Source organism: Sciurus carolinensis, chromosome 10 (genome assembly GCF_902686445.1).
Source record: "Sciurus carolinensis chromosome 10, mSciCar1.2, whole genome shotgun sequence".
NCBI classification, from domain to species: domain Eukaryota; kingdom Metazoa; phylum Chordata; class Mammalia; order Rodentia; family Sciuridae; genus Sciurus; species Sciurus carolinensis.
The window spans coordinates 18,882,191-18,900,099 of NC_062222.1; the positions used below are offsets into that span (position 1 = coordinate 18,882,191).

At 39.4% G+C, this 17,909-nt stretch overlaps 1 protein-coding gene across 2 annotated transcripts in view; it reads right to left on the reverse strand.

Annotated features, from left to right (window-relative positions):
* Positions 1-17,909, reverse strand: part of Inpp4b (inositol polyphosphate-4-phosphatase type II B) — a 784,856-nt gene that overhangs the window by 80,827 nt on the left and 686,120 nt on the right. For both annotated transcript variants that reach the window (XM_047566293.1, XM_047566291.1), the window contains 3 exons: positions 6,213-6,385; positions 4,546-4,669; positions 3,373-3,490 (listed from right to left, as the gene is read on the reverse strand). In XM_047566293.1, coding sequence (XP_047422249.1) covers positions 3,373-3,490; positions 4,546-4,669; positions 6,213-6,385 — 415 coding nt within the window. The remainder of the gene's footprint in view (positions 1-3,372; positions 3,491-4,545; positions 4,670-6,212; positions 6,386-17,909) is intronic.

Genomic DNA, 17,909 nt, shown 5'->3' on the forward strand with positions numbered 1-17,909 from the left:
CATTACCCTCAGATGGACACATTATTGCTCTTTGTTTAATTGCTCTCCGCCCTTCTTACAATAAGCCTGGCTAACAGAGGGCTGAGGTTTATTTCACATCTTTCAAGAATATTTAAGAATCAATGAGTCAGTGCACATGTAAAAGCTGCTCTGGAAGGTGACATGTTTTATATAATTTCTCTGTGATAACTTTGTATTAGCTTCAGATATAATTGACATAAATGCATCCATTTAATGGTATAATCCAGAGTTTTAACAAGTTTACTGAGTGGTACAACCATAACCATAATCCAGTTTTAAAACATTTCCATCACCTTAAAGAGATCTTTCATGCCTGTCAATCCCCTCCCATCGCCAGCCTCAGGAAGTCTCTACAGACTTTACTTTCCTGCTTATTTCATACGAATGGTTTCATACAATGGGTAGACTTTTCTGCCTGTCTTTTTCACTTCACGTAACATTCTTGATCTTACTTGTATCATAGTTCGTACCAGCAGTCTGTTTCCTATTATGAATAGCATTCTACTTTATAGATAACACTATAAGACAATTTGCCTATGCTGTCATGAGTTGATGGAAATTTGGATTTTTTTCATGATTTTGGTTACTAGGAATAATGCTGCTGTGAACATTCCAGCAAAAGTTTTTTGTTTGAGCACCTTATTTTCTCATGAGTATATACACCTAAGAGTTCATATTTAACTTGATAAGAAACTATTTCCAAAATTGTGTACTGTTTTACATTTCCACCAATAAATATGAAAGTTCTAGGCTTTCCATGTCTTTGCCAACACTTATTTTTTTCTGATTTTTTAATTATGATGATTCTAGTGTGAGTAAACTGGTATTTAACTGTGGTTTTAATTTCATTCTCCTAATGATTATGACGTTAAATATGCTTTCATGTGCTTATAAGTCACTTATAAGATATATTTGGTAAAGTATTCAGATTTTTGCCCATTTCTAAATTAGGGTCTCTTTTTTTTTTTTTCATTTTTATTGAGATGCAAGCCTTCTTTTGATGTTCCAGGAACAAGTTCTTTTCAATATATGATTTGCATGTCTTTGTCTCAATCTGTGACTTGTATTTACATTCACTTAATAATGTTTTTGATGCTTAAAAGTTTACAATTTTGATAAAATCCTATTATTCACATTTTCTTTTATGTATCTTGATTTTTGTGTCCAAAGAACTCATTATCTAACACAACTTATAAATATTTTCCCTAGAAGTTTCATGGTTTTAGCTTTTATTTAGATCTATATGAATTAATTTTTGTATGTGGGTCTAAATTCTTCTATTTGCATATAGATAACCAATTGCCACAGCATCATTTTTCGAAAAGATTCTGCACTCATCGTTAAGTTATATTTGTAGAAAATCAATTGACTTTAAATATGAGAGTTTATTTCTGAACTCTAAATTCTGTTCTGATGACCTATGTATATGCAAACTTAGACCAGTACTATATTGTTTTGATACTGTAGTGTTATCACAAATTTTGAAACCAGAAAATATAAATCCTTCATACAAATTTTGGGGAGTATTCTGGGTCCTTTTCATTTACTTAAAAATTTAGGTTTAGCCTTCCTTCTGTAAAAAAGACTACTGAGATTTAGACAGAAATTGTACTAAATCTATAGATCCATTTGTGGAGAAGTGCCATCTAAACAATATTGGGTCTTCCAATGCATGAACTCAGACTGTCTCTCCATTTATTGGATCATATTAATTTCTCTCAGCAACTATTTTGTGTGTTTGGCATACTCTTCCTTGACAACATGTTAAATTTATTCCTACTTATTCTTTCTGATTCTGCTGTGAATGGAATTATTTAAATCACTGTCTAAATTTCTGACACCTTTAGGACTGTGGCTTTTCCTGCTCTCCAGGGCAAATCAGGTCAGTCCCCTGGACAGTGAAGTTGCAAGGGTTAGTGACGGGCTTTGTCCTGGTAGACCTGTGAGGACAGTTCTGCTTGGTGGGAGCAGCCCTCAGGAAAAGCACCACAAATCCCCGCAGCTGCCGTCCAGGGTTCCCTGGCTTCTAAACTTGTCTAACTGCTTCTAAAATTGTCATATGCCTTTGATGGAGTCCCTTAGTCCTAACCTGGTGGTTTGAGATGACTCTGCCAAACTGCTCACGTTGCCCTTCTGGAAGTCCTGTTCCCATCTCTATGACAACATGAGAACTTAGGTACTACTTGAGGAATTTCCTCAGAAAAAGTCTCCTGCACTTGATTTGCAAATGCTCTGGGTAAGCACCCCTTATAAATTGTGAGAAAAGTATCAGGTTCTCACTTTTGACAGTAAACTTCACAGTAATAGACAGAGCTGTACTATTTCCCAGTGTGTATATGAGCAATTTTATTCCCTTTTCTTCCAATGAAAAGCAAATGAAGCATAATCTTCAAATGAGATGTTCAGTTTTACGAGGATGAGGGTTGGTTGGTTTGTTTGTTTTCCTCTCTTTATGTGTAAAACAGTCACCTTTCATTCAACCATGTGGCTCTCCACATCCTTCAAACAAATATTATATGTTTATCACAGATAGGAAGATGAATGTATTTTGTTTTTGTTTTTGTTTTTTAGACTTTGCCTCTTCTTCATTTTTTTCCAGCTTGAAAGGTGTTCTTCCTTTTATACATTCACATTTTCATTATGACCAGAGAATGTTTTAATCTTTAAATAACCTCATGCAGCACTTAAAATGGCTAACACTAGAATAGTTGAAAGTTGGAGGAATTCTGATTGCAACAACTTACTACAGGATATAAGTTTTCTATCAGAGGCCTATTTTATACACAATCATTTTTCTTAATTATTTCTGATACTTTGCCCATCATATACTGACCTTCAAAGCTATATATTTAAAACACTTCTCGGAAATTTCACAGCCTGAGAACGAATTGTCAAAAATAATTAAGAAAAATGGTGGTATATGCCCCTGCCATAGGAATATATCTTCCCTAAAATGTTGCTGCTTTTAACTGAATTTAATTTAAAGTCATCTCAAGAATTATGGAGCTATTAACTGAACGATTCCCGCAAAAGTAAAAACATCCAGAGCTTTAGACTAGATAGCTATAAAGAGAAAAATGTTCTTTACATGCATGATATTATTGTAAATTTCTCACATTTCATGAAGGAGCATTACCAGACTCACCTGACTACAATTTACAAACATTTAAGACTCTACAAGTTTTTCAAGATCTTACCCTGTCACATCACAGGTATTTACTTCTCAGCAAAAAGGAAAAGATAACAAAGGAAAACCAAACTCAAACCAAACCTGAATTCCAAGGCTCTTTTGCCAGGAATAAATACAATATAACTAACAAAGCACAGCCTGTCAGAAATGGTCACACTCACCGTCTTCCTGTTATAACTGGCAGGACATCATTGGATTTGGCTTCTATTATTTTAAATGCTACTTTCTTCAAGTCAGAAATGCCAACAGCCATGTCCTCTAGCATCCCAATTTCATCACCTAAACAAAGAAAAAGGTGCCTCTTTACAAACATACATATAAAGGAAAGGTTAGGAGCTACTACCCCTCCCTGCTGGAATTTGTTCTAACAATTTAGAGAAAGAGTTTCTGAATGTGGTACATCTGTTCCACGTGTTGGTCCTCACATGCTGAAGGTTTTCATCAGAGAAATAAGAACTGTTCCAATGAACTTTCTAGAAGGCAGTGTACCCTTTGAGGGAAGAAGGACACACACTTTTACTTGGAGGTTGGAGAGATTGTAACTCGTTTAGACAACATTTTATTGGCAGGACTGATATCTGATTTCTATAAGCAGAGATGACTGAACTGACCACCACTGACCAAGGCTCCTGATAGGTTTGTATCTCCATATACTAACTAATAAAGCCTAAGAAAGAGATAGTTAAATAGGATTCTAGATCATCTCTGTCCAATGGAAACATAATATTACAAATAGAATTACAGATTTTAACTTAGTCATATTTATAAGTGAGTAAAATTTAAAAAGGTAACAATAATTTTAATAATATATTTTACTTAACCCAATATATCCCAAAGGTCATTGCAACTATAAATCAATATAGAATTATTAATAACTAATATAAAATTCCCTTATTTACTAATCTTTGAAATTGGGATGTACATCTAGAATATATTGATTTGGAGTAGGCCTATTTCAAGGGTTTTATGTCCACAGGAGCCTCCAGTAGTGAATAGTGTAATTCTAGACATTAGTAGTGAATAGTGTTGGGATTTTCAAATCTACTCATTGAAACTGTGTTGTCAAGGAGCCTTTCATATTAAAAAAAAAAAAAAAAAGCCAGAAGGCTTTTCCGGAGTCTATTCTGAAATAATTTATAATTTAATTTTCAAAACATAATGGGAAGTCAAAGTAAGTTACAAGGTGAAAGACTGCAAAAACTAAAAGGTGCATTATTCCTGTAATATTTGGTACAATAAAGATTTACTTCCTGTTTTTACACTTCCCTGAGAAGTTGATGGGTTAAATATTATGGAAAGGGATAGGATGGCAACATGTACTAAGCAGTACTCACTGTAGGTACTCAGCAGTCCTTCATATTGGACAATCAACCCCACCGTGTGAAGCTGCTGCAGGAAATTGGGGTCATGCAAACTCGTGTGTAATTTGATGATAAAACCACAAACCAATCCAGCAAGCTAAAAAAAGAAAATCATTGAAGAAATGTACTGGGGTCAGCAAGCTTATCAGTTCAATTTTTAAATATTTTTAGACTTTTGAGACATCACAGATTTAATTAAAAATTCTCAAGTATAAGCAACAAAGTTACAAGTCTTCATACATACATATTAAAATAAGTTGGCAGTCTTTGATCCAGCTAGGCTGTGTATAAAAGACTTGGGGAAGATAGGATAGCAAAAGGGAAAAAAAAAAAAAAAGTACATGGCCTTTGCAAAGTTTGGGTTGTGTCTTCAAATGGATGTCTAAGATTTCTACCAATGAAACCATCAAAAATTACTGAGCACTTCCAAAGCATGTTAATTATGATTTCTACATGCAGAATAGAGGCAATGGCACTTATTTACAGAGTCATTGAAAGGACACAAGAACTATATATGAAGTAGAGCATACTTCCTGACATGTGGTTAGCTCCATTGGTCATGAGATTGTTTAATAATGGACAGAGGCAGTTTGGTTAAAATGCTCCCATTGCATGAAATGCTTACAAAGGGAGTCCTTTTGTCTCCTCCCTGCATGTGTTCAGTCTGTAAACTCAACCCTGGGGGTGCAGGCAGGTGGGAAAAAGGGAGGCACCAGCATGGTGGAGTAGTGGGGTCCTGTCCGTAAAAGAGCTAGTCCTGGCAAACTTCCAGTTCAAGCCTTACTGCCCTGAAAACTCATTTTATAAACAAAATAAGGGAAAACATTCAGCCTTTGGTTTTTTGGGCTTGGCTTATTTCACTTAGCATGATATTTTCCAATCCCATCTATTTATTTGCAAATGCCATAATATTATTTTTCTTTATGCCCAAATGTTTTCCCTGATAAGTGGAGAATGGTATACGATGGGGGTGGGGGTGGGGAATGAGAGAAGAATGGGGGAACTTTAGAATATGTAGAAGGAAATGAGAGGGAGGGGATATGAAAAATGGTGGAATGAGGCAGACATCATCACCCTATGTACATGTATGATTACACAAATGATGTGAATCTACATCGTGTACTACCATAGAAATGAAAAGATGTACCCCATTTGTGTACAATGAATCAAAATGCAGATTTTGTAAAAAATTAAAAGCTAAATTAAAAAAATAATAATTAAAAAAAATAAGGATTATTGTGAAACCCTGTCCTTGGATTTATAGGGAAACTTGGTAAAGAGATCCCCTTTGCCCAGGCCTAGCAGAGAGAGGTCCCTTCCTTACAGGTCAGCAGACCCCAGGATGTAACACAAGGGTGGGCCCCCTTTCTTCACAGACTCCAGGCCCTGGCCAGTGGAATGGAGAATTCAGACTTGGCCATCTCTCTTCAGAAAGAAATACCGGAGGTTTCATCAGCTGCGTCCGAGTGAGTTTCTGCACATAGCTCTCACAAGAAAAAAAACCAAAAAACAAAACCTGGTGCCCACGTCTTAAGAAAGGGATGTTTAAAAATAAAACTGCTGAAGGAAGAATTCTATCCTCATCCAAAAGAGGAGGTGGATGCGTGGCCCAGCTCCATGGGAACAAAGCGGGCACCTACTGCTTGGCTGAAGACGACGTCTCTTCGCAGAGTGAGCGTCAGGCACTGGGGCAGGCTGCAGGCCAGCTCCTGGAGCAGCACGAAGGTCAGCGACTGCTTGGCTCTGCTCACCACTTCTCCCATGCAGTCCTTCAGGGCGAGCACGAGGGGGCGCAGCTGCTCACACCAGTCCTCTGCAGGGAGCAAGAGCAGGGGATTCATGATGGAAGGTCTCGGTGTACAAAGCCCGTTTACGATTCTTTCAGCAAAGTAAAACAGACTATTAAGGACTTATAAAAATTTTAAAGGTTAAATCTAGTAACCTCCCCTGAACTTCAACAGTCTACACCAGCCACCCTTTGGATCTCCCTCATGGAGGTATTGGCTTCCTTTGCTGTCTGCTCATCTCTAACTTGGGCACCGCTAGTATCTTAGTGGAAGGTGCCACCAGACTCTTCCTTTGCGGGAAATAGGAATTTTACTAGACTTCCTCCGCAGCCTTCACAGTTAGTTGGCCATTCAATTAGCTCTGAAATATGTAACAGAGATTCATCTGCCCCTTGCCCCCTCTCGTCTACATTAATTCTTACCCTCCCCTGATCACTCTCTAACTGCTCCCCCTTCCTCCAGCCAGAGTCTGCTCAAATCCCCTCTCCACAGTGTTGCAAGGAGCTTTCTCGTCAGTTTGAAGTTAATTCCATCACTCGCTCTTGCCTCCTTACTTCAAAACAAATCACTAAAAGAGTCCAAACTCATCATAGACCCCCCCCCATTATCTCTGCCTACCTGCCCAAGTCCATCTCTCAGAGCTTCAGGTGCTGTCTTGAGTCCCTAGTGAACTGAAAAACACATTCTCCTAAACATGCACGACTCTCCCTTCTGTGATTTTGCAAAACCTGTGTCCTCTCCTAGAACATTTTCTGTACTTACTGGCCTGACAAGTACTTTTTCCCCCCTTAAATTGTAATCCAGGCTCCCCCTTCTCCCCTGCCCATGCCCCTGAAGTATGGGTGGAGTTCACTTCCTCTCGTGCCCACAGCTTCCTGCCCTTCCAGCTGGGAACACTTGCACACTGTTTTCCTCTACAAGAAAGCGAGTTCACACAGGAGAAGGAATTTACATTTAATCACTGAATCCTGAGAACCCAGCACAGTGACCAGCATGGAGCAGATGCTTGCATTTGAGTTGAATAAGTAAAGTTACAATAAACATAACCAAAGTTTCTCAACATGTACACAAGTATGAGAAGGTCAAGTTTTGACACTATTAGGGATTCAAACAGCTCTTCTTCAAGTATGGATTAAAACTGAAACCATCTGTACTGTTTGTAGGTCTCTACGTCTAACATGGTTCAATTATGCAATCATGACTTTGGTCTATGATGTAAAGACCAGTTATATTCTATTTCAATTTGTTTGGAGAACAAAGTCCTGACAATTGTCAAATATAAATTCGGGGTTGTGTGACATCCCATTAACATATAAATAAATTAACACCAGGATGACAAATACAATTTAATAGGAAGGAGCACATGCTGCAAAATTAATTATGGAGCAGGATTTGAGATGATATGATCTTCTCAGCACAAAAGGAGAAGCGTCGTCATGAGTGATGTGTGTGGTCGATAACTAGTTAAGACCTTGAAAGAGTTACAGGGAACAATGAAAAGAATCGCCATCGCTGATGTGCCATGTCTACTGCCACTTACTTATTTTATGTTGTGGCATAATAGACTAGATGAAATAAACCAAAGTAGTTGAAGGATAATTAATGACTCCAACTTAATAAAAAGATGTGCTCTTATTAACACTCTATGGAAATGGCTGTGTGATGCCATAATATAAAGTACTTTAGGAACAATAGGGGTGACTATTGCTAAAACCTCATAGATTTCATGTTATTCTAGGAATGACAACCACCAGAGAATGGGGAATTCAACAAATGCCTATTAAATCTGTAACCATTTAATAAAGAACATACTCTTATGGAACCTAAGATGGAATATGAACAATACTTCAATTCAGACAAACACTGACCAATAATTCTTAAGTCACCCGTAGTGTAAAAATGGAACATGAGAGTTCCATCATTTATTTTCAAAAGAAAAGACATCAGTGGACACCAACGAGGAACAGCCTGCATTTTTATGTTTTTCCTGTTTGCATTCTTGTATCTCCCATTCTCTCTCTCACTCTAATGTTGCTTCCTGAATGACACTAAGACACACACACAGAGACACGGCAGGGAAAAAAACTTTAACAAACTGACCCAGACTAGATGTTAAAAGATAACAGACTGTGGACCAACTTTCTTTTTTTAATTGAGATGGACACTATATTTTTATTATTTATTTTTATGTGGTGCCGAGGATGGAACCCAGCGCCTTATGCATGCTAGGCAAGGGCTCTACCACTGAGCCAGGACCCCAGCCCTTCTGGACCAATTTGTGTGTGTGTGTGCTTGGCTCTGTAGGGATCAGTTTCTACTAAAAACTGCTTCAGCATAAAATCAGGCTTTTGTGCGGTAGGTGGCGCTGCTTTATCAGGCTGAAGGAGAAGTACTTGGTCACTCATTCCATTCAAGTAAGTGATCGCCACTGTTTTGGACACTTGCGTAGTCCCCGAACAACATGATCCTTATTGAAGCACCTAGCATCATACTGTCCTGTGTCTGGAGGGCACTTCTAGTTTGAAAATTAAAACATGAACTTAGGTGCCCAGTATTTTCCCCTTGAAAAATATTCACTGACAATTCAAAATAAACAGAGCCATTGGTTTTTCTTGAAGGTCTTTATAAGAGGAAGCTTCACAGACTTCCTTGGTAGCATTAGGATGATTTCTTCCCTCACTCCTAAAGTCATCATCACGCTCCTCTAGCCAGGTGGCAGTTTATCACAAATTGCCATCAGATAACCAAAGGGAAAGGGAGAGAGAGAAAGAGAGAGAGAGAGACAGAGAGAGAGAGTGAGTGAGCACAACTGATTCTGATTTCTATTCCTACTAGAATAGGGGTAAAAACCTGGAAAAAAGAAATTCCAACTGATATTCTAGACCTATAAACAATGTTAGATACTTCTGATATAAGTAATGTTTTGGCATCTCCATCTGGCATAATTATATATACTTTTATGGCTAAAGTTTAAGGAAAATGACAACAGAGGACAACATTAATTATGAATGAGAAAATTACATGTATGTGAGCAAGATAAAACGTCTCCTATGGAGAAGTCTCCTGCAAATGAGCAAGGCAAAGACGAGAATTTTCTAGATAAAGAAACAGCATAAAGGAAAACCGCACTGACACATGCCAATTGCAACAACTACAGATTTTCTTCTCTGGCAACATTCGCCAGTTTAAAATCTCAAGGTTTTGAAATAAACACAATGGGGTCTGACAGGCCAAGGAAGCTGAAGTCGGTTCATAAATGGTCTTCTTGCTCCAGCGAACACTCCAAATCATGTGCACAAAGAACCCAAAACGCTGCAGCTTCTCTTTAAAAAACGTTTTGGGGAAAGCAGAAAGCGCCAGCTCTCCAGAGTCTTGAGGCTGCTGTGACATGTCCCTCACGTCTGGATGCTTCCTGCTGCACTGTCACACATGAATAGGTCCTGACATTTTCTGGTAAGGATGAAGACGGTGTTCATTTTGCATCATCTCATCCCAAGTCAGGAATTGTGGAACACACATTCACCCGCACTTGTGAGTTCAGTCTCTTCCAGTTTCAGCTAAGACTCTGTGCCTATGTGTGTGCATGCACACAGGTTTTTGTGATGTGGCAGCTAAAGGCGCACACACCACGGGACTGCCCCTCACTGACACCTCTCACACAGCTCATCGGCCTGGCTGGCACTTAAATGTGATTCTCTCCCCTGGGCTCCTTTCAGTGACAGAGGAAAATATGAAGAGAATGTTTTAGTGTCTCTATAAAAACTTGCTGAGACTCCTTAACCCTGAGACCAACAAGCCTAGTCTTTCCTCAGGAAAACATAAAATGCATGTGGCTTAGCTGAGCTCTTCCTGAGCTTTGTAAAGGGAGTTGGAAGTCATCCAAGTAGAGCTCTGTTTTCCAGCCCTTTCCTTGCTGCTCGAACATATTCAAGTGAAGCTCACTGAAGGATTCAAAGAATGACTGCCGGGTGCCCCCTCTTTTCCTCCACACACCATCTATTTTCTGTACAGGATGTTCCCGTCCTCTGAGCTCAATGGCTCTTACATTGCTCAGGAGAAAAATAAAAGAGCCAAATATCAACCAACTGTAGCAGAGCATAATACTTTCCTTCCAATTTCTAAGCCATTTTCTTCTCAGGTGTTTGATCTTCTTTCCTCATTTAAAATAATTAACTCCACAAAAGCTTGTTATTTTTGTTATCACAACTTTTCAGACATATGAAGAAGAAAAGCTGAAAGATCGCACATCCGTTAGGCTTTATGTAAAGAGATAGAAGAAGCAATGCTCCCAGCTCAGAAGATTCACCTGGGGAGGGGGGCAGGAATGGAGGAAGGAAGGACTGTATAGATGGAGGGGAAGGGTGGGAGGGGAGGGGGCGAAGGGAAAAAATGGCAGAATGAATCAGACAACATTACCCTATGTAAATTTATGATTACACAAATGGTATGCCTTAACGCCATGTACAAATAGAGAAACAACATGTATCCCATTTGTTTACAATAAAAAGAAAAAAAAAAAAAAAAAAAAGAAGATTCACCTGGGTAAGGGGATGATGAACTGTGAAGTCATCATTAGAAATGCCTTAGAGGAGGGTGAGAACGTTCCCAATGTCCTGAGGTGGACACAGACCAGATCCACAGCCAAAGGGGTTTTAGAGTACATCCAAACCCCGGTCAGCACAGAATGACAGACGTTCATGTCTGAGGGCTGGGGAGGGGGGAGTTCTTCTGACGAAAGAGTCTATGCCTTATATCTACCCAGAAGATGTAAGTGCTGCTCTGAGTGACAGCCCTCTCTTGCAGGTATAATTTTACAACGTGAAAATCACTGTAAATTTCATGAATGTGAACACAGAAGAGTCAATTACTGATACGACTTCCTCTGTAGATAGTTTAGAGCTAAACTTCTTTGTGTAGGTATAATGCCTGGGCCCACCTTTGGTCATAGATGCTGGATACCTGCACACAGGAGGTCTCTGAATACCCAGACATCTCCAGGGATATGGAACACAGAAACTATGCTAAGTACACACCAGTGATCAGGAAAGGAAAGCACCTGCTGGGCTTGGCTGCTTTGAACATTCTGCTGCTCACTCAGAACCCCTTCCGCCGAGCTCTCCTGACCCTTTCCCTATCCTCATGCTCCATCTCCTGCTTCAAGTCTCCCAGGAACTGAAAAAACAATGTGCATTTATCTATTTTAACAAATGAGAGCCCACTGCTTTCATTAGCTTTGTATTACGACAACAAAATACCTCAGGTAACTGACTTATAGAGAGAAAAAGATTATTTTGGCTCATAATTTGGAGGTTCCAGTCAAGATTAGGCAGATTCATCGCTCTGGACTTCTGGTGGGCCTGCCAGATGACAACGACAGGGAGTGTGTGGCAGAGAAAACAACTCACCTCACATCCAGAAAGAGAAGAGACCAGATTCCTACCATCCCCTTCAAGGGCACAGCCCCAGTGACTTAAGGACTTCCCGCTGGACCTTTGGAAACATTCGAGATTCAAACCATGGCATCCAGCTCCTTCCTCTTTCACTGCCATCGTGAGAAAGTCATTCACTGGACAAACTGAATGTCTCACTTATGAGGTCCTACGGTGGGACTGATGTGGGGAACTCACACCCCTGCCCTTGAGTCACTTAAATAGCAGGGAAGATGACCTGGAAAGTCATACCTGCAACTTAAGGGGTGGAACAAGTACCAAAGCAGCGGGGAGGGTCGGAGAACAAGTTGCAAAGAGTCAGAGTTTGAAGGCAAGACCGCTGGTCTGTCAAGTCCACATTCACGCATGTGGCATCTGCTGCTCCTTTAAAGGAAGCCACGTGGGGAGCAATCTCAGGAAAGGTGGTGAGGTCACACCAGAGTGAGGCTCTGTGAGAAGAGGGTCTGGGTAGGGCCCTGGAAGGGCGATGCCAAGTCTCATAAGCAGATGCCAGAAATTGAGCAGAGGGTGCCATAAGGGACACTGGAAGGGAGACTCAAGGACTCAAGAACTCAGAGAAAGCAGGAAAGAAATGGAAGCGGTGTTGAGTCCGTCATCAAGGGAACCAGACAGAAAATGAGGTGTGGACAGTAACTACGTAGGAATAGGACGGACAGGGCTAGGCATGAGCAGAAAGAGAATGCTGCAGATATGTATGAAAAGAGCCCAAGCTAAGAAGCCAGGACAGACCTAGAAAGAATGGACACCAGGCCGGCAAGTGGCAAAAGGGCTGTGGTAGCCCTGGGAGGAGGCAGTGCAGGATGCTGTGCTTCCTTTGACTCTACCACAGAGGCCACAAGAGTCTCATACAAAGGACAAAGTTGTATCTTAAAATCATTGTACTGTCTACGGGGGTACATGGCTGCTCTTGGTACCTTCCAGATGGATTATAAATGAGCGTACTGCTCAACCCAAGTTAGACTGCAACGAGAAAAGCAGGGACGACCTTGCCTCATGTCAAGGGCGCCTTGTTGGTTTAAACCCTGCCAGCCTGAAAACACACTGTCATAAAACTTTCCAGTCTTGCTCTTAGAAAAATTGTAAAGGAAATGCATCAAGGGATATCCTGGTTGAACTCCTCATTTTGTAGCACAAAGTTGAAAGCCTTTAGTAAATTCTGCTAAGACAGTTTCCAGGAACTAAATCCATTAATCAAACAAGCTCTATATTTGTTGGAGCACAAAAGCTTTGGATTCAGGTTGTGCTGGGCCAGGAGGAGTCAAGATTCACATTTGTTGGGCTTATTTTTCCTGTGGACCTTAAATAAACTGTAACCTCAGGACTCTGGCCCACAAACAGGCTGGGTATTGGAGAATAAACTCTGTGGGTCACAAGTTACAGAGCAACTAGAAGTCACCAATATAGCTGCACCAGATAGCTCTTGTCATTTAAATACCATGTAGCATCTGAGGTTGGAACAGAGAGGCAGTGGATAAGAACCTGATAGAACTGAAGTACAGGCAGCCAGAGGATGACAGAGGGCTACATTTCCACTCTGAAGTGAAGAAGGGAAAGCAATATTTTTCCAGTAATGCTCAAGACCAGGGGGATACAAAGTGCACCATATTTTTTTTATTCCTACAAATACAATAGAAATTCTTGTGCATAGATTTAACTTATAAATGTTGAATAGGTAGGCAAGTAACTGAACATGCACAATACATTTCTCAGGTCGCCAAAGTCCTCCAGAGGGATGCATCATGTCCCTTGTTCTCCAACTATCCCCATTTCTCTGTGGCCATAAGCATACCCATGTTTATGAGAAAGCAAAGCAATTTTTCAAGAGTAATTATGGATCTTAATGCAGGCATACAATTCTATAGTAAACTTTAGCAGGTACCCAGGGAACTGATTTTCATGACATTATTGTAGAGTATCATAAGTCCATGCCCGGTAAAATTTAACATCTTGTTAAAAAGGTGATAGCAAAAGTGTTTTGTAAGGAGGAAGATCAAAGTTTTTTTTTTTTTTTTTCTTTTCTTTTTTGCTGGGTGCGGTGGCCCATGCCTGTAATCCCAGTGGCTCGGGAGGCTGAGGCAGGAGGATTGCGAATTCAAAGTCAGCCTCAGCAAAAGTGAGATGCTAAACAACTCAGTGAAACCCTGTCTCTAAATAAAATACAAAATTGGGCTGGGGATGTAGCTTAGTGGTCGAGTGCCCTTGAGTTCAATCCCCAGTACTTCCCATAAAAGAAGAAGCTTTCCCCCATCCCTTGGGAGAACAGAGGGGCAGTCAGGAGCGCAGGCTCTGAAGCCAGACCACCAGGGTCAGGATCTAGGCTGCCGCTGGAGTAGGGATGGCAGGGCACAGGGGACTTTATTGCTCCCTCCTGTCCATTAATTGTATGGAACTACTCCTATGAGTGCTGTGATCATCAAATGAGTTAATAAGGCTGTAATTTCCACACAGTATTTAGCATACCATAAGCAACCTATATATATTAGGTTCTATGTTAAGAAAAATGGAAGTAACCCTGTTGTCCTGCATCTGCCTACCTGCCGGCATTGGTCCTTTATGCCCCTGCTTCTCTCCTGCTCCTGACAATGGACCACTTGCTCTGTAGCTGGGACCAGTCCTTCTCACATGCTTAAAAGCATGACTCCTTCAATTCTGCCCCTCTTCCTACATTATTCCATATATACTTTTTTCCATTGGATCCTTCCCATTAGCAGACTGTTATCTCCATATCTCTAAAAACAACTCTGTGTGGACCCTATTTCCCTCCGTAACTTCTACCCTATCTCTGTTCTCTTTCACTATCAAACTCCTCAAATGAGTTGCCCCTACCTGTTGTCTCAGGTTCCTTTTCTTTGTCTTCCTCTCAGCTCATTCCCCCGGGGTTTGAAGCCACTCTTGTCAATGTCACCAGACTCCCACAGTGCTAAATCCAAAGTTCACCCCTCGGGTTTCTTTTAACTCCCCCATCTAACCCTGCTTTTCAGGATATAATTTTTCTTGTTGTTACTCCGACCACACTAGATGTTCCTTATTCAAATAATTGATGGTTCCTCCATTTCTTTCTGACTTTTTAACATTGAGATATTACCAGGTATAATCTATAGGTGATTTACCTTTTCTATGTATATCTAATCATTTATTGATATTATTCAACTTCCTGGCTTTAATTACCATCTATTGGTTAAGAATTTCTAAATCAATATCTTTAGCTTGAACATTTCTCAGAAACTACAGATTTTTAAACCTAGCTGGATAGTTGAGATCTCTGTGTCAAAGTTAACCTGTTCCAAATGAGTTTCTAAGTTGCTTCTTATAAGGCCTTCTCTGTCCAGAGTCTTCTTCAACTAATATGTGGCCATCTCATCCTTCCATGTGCCAGTCAAAAATTGTTGAGTTGTCCTTGACGCCTTTTCTCTCACCTACTCAAACCATCAGAAAAACTGGCTTGGAATCACCCTCAAAATAAGCACAGATCTCACCACCTCGTTCTTAGGCCATGGCCCTCTTGGTCTTACCTACACTACATTCGCTTTCTAACTGGTCCATGCCTGAGATTTTACCATTTCCATCTACAGTCTCTCAACACAATAGGCTGGGTGTTAATATTGAAGTTAAATTGGGTTAATCTTCTGCTCCAAGTCCTCCAATTACTCCCCATTTTTCTTGGAGTAAAAGCCAACATCTCTACAAGAGTCCTACATGATTGTTCCCCTAAACTACCTCCTAACTTCATCTTCTTCTCTCTCCCCTTCATGTTCTTATTCAAACCAAACAGGCTTTCTTGCTGTTTCCTGAATATGGCAGGAACATGTGTGCACAAGCTGTTTTCTATATCCAATACATCATTCACCAAGATGTCTACATGGCTCACTTACTCACCTCTTGGTTTCTCTGCTGAAAATTCCAACTTTCAAACAAAGCCTACCTTGACTATTCTACTAATGGGCAATCGCTGGCCCACATCATGGCTCCAAAACTCTCATGTTTACTCTGTATTTTTCCCAAAGCATCTGTCACCATCAACATGTTATATAATGCCCTGTTGTGTTATTTTTAAACGTCTCTCTGCTACAAACAATTATGCTTCAGGAAGGTAAGATAATTTATTTTGTTCATTGTTTTAAGAACAATAAACATAGACTTAATGTTAAAAATTTAGCATTTCCTTGAACATCACAAAACTTTAGAACTGGAAGACCCTTTAACAATTTTTAGATAATATTTATTTTACTAAAAAAGAAACTGATGCTCTGCGATTTTAAGTGACTTGCTAAAGGCTGTGCAATCAAATAAGCACAAAATTATGAATGTGCCCAGATCCTGCCTCGAAGGCCCACACTGCTCTGTTGTGTCCATCATAATTCATTGACTGATTTTTTAAGGAAAAAATAGATTTCTGATAAGGCCAGTCATTAAAAAATGTCATAATGCAAGGATGCCCTCTTTCACCACTTTTATTCAATATTGTCCTTAAAACTCTAGCCAGAGCAATTAGAGAGAAGAAAGAAATTAAAGGTATACAAATAGGTAAAGAAGAACTCAAACTATCCACTATTTGTCAATGACATGATTCTATATTTAGAAGATACAAAAAAATTCCACCAGAAAACTTCTAGAAATGGTAAAAGAATTCAGCAAAGTAGCAGGATATAAAATCAATACCTATAAATTGAATGTGTTACTATACATCAGTAATGAATCCACTGAAAGAGAAATTAGGAAAACTACCCCATTCTCAGTACCCAATTAAAAAAAATACTTGGGAATCAATCTAACAAAAGAGATTAAAGACCTCTGCAATGAAAACTACAGAACACTAAAGAAAGAAATTCAAGAAGATCTTAGAAGATGGAAAGACCTCCCGTGCTCCTGGATAGGCAGAATTAATATTGTCAAAATGGCCATACTACCAAAAGCATTATAAAAATTTAATGTAATTCCTATTGAAATCCCAATGACATTCTTCATAGAACTAGAAAAATCAATCATGAAATTCATTTGGAAAAATAAGAGACCCAGAATAGCCAAAGCAATCCTTAGCAAGAAAAGTAAAGCAGAACACATCACAATTCCAGACCTCAAACTATACTACGAGCTATTACATATAAAAACAGCACAGTACTGGCACCAAAACAGACACACAAACCAGTGGTACAGAATAGAAGACACAGAGACAAACCCACATAAATACAGTTATCTCATACTAGACAAAAGTGCCAAGAACATCCGCTGGAGAAAAGATAATCTATTCAACAAATGGTGTTGGGAAAAATGAAAAGTCACATGTAACAAAATGAAATAAACCTTTATCTTTCTCACACTGCATGAAACTCAAGCCAAAGTGGATCGAAGACTTAGGCATTAGAACAGAGACCCTGTGCCTACTAGAAGAAAAAGTAGTACCAAATCTTCACCATGTTGGCCTAAGAACTGACTTCCTTAACAAGACCCCTAAAGCACAAGAAGTTAAATCAAGAATCAATAAATGGGATGAATTAAAACTAAAAAGCTTCTTCTCAGCAAAAGAAACAATCAATAATGTGAAGAGAGAGAGCCTACAGATTGGGAAAAAATCTTTATCAGATGTACTTCAGATAAAGCATTAATCTCTAGGATAAATAAGGAACTCAAAAAACACCAAAGAACAAATAACCCAATCAATAAATGGGCTAAGGAACTGAACAGATACTTCACAGAGAAAGATATATAGTTGATCAACAAATGTATGAAAAAATGTTCAACATTTCTATCAATTACAGAAATGAAAATCAAAATTGCTCTAAGATTTCATCTTACTCTAATCATAATGACAATTATCAAGAATATAAGCAACAATAAACATTGGTGAGGATGTGGGGAAAAAGGTAGACTTATACATCGCTGGTGGGACTGCAAATTGGTACAACCATTATGGAAAGCAGTATGGAGATTCTTCAGAAAACTTGGAATAGAACCACCATTTGACCTACATCTTGGTTTATACTCAAAGGACTTAAAATCAGCGTACTACAATGATGCGCAGCCACATCAATCTTCATAGCAGCTCAACTCACAATAGGTAAAATATGGAACCAACCTACATATATGTCCTTCAACAGATGAA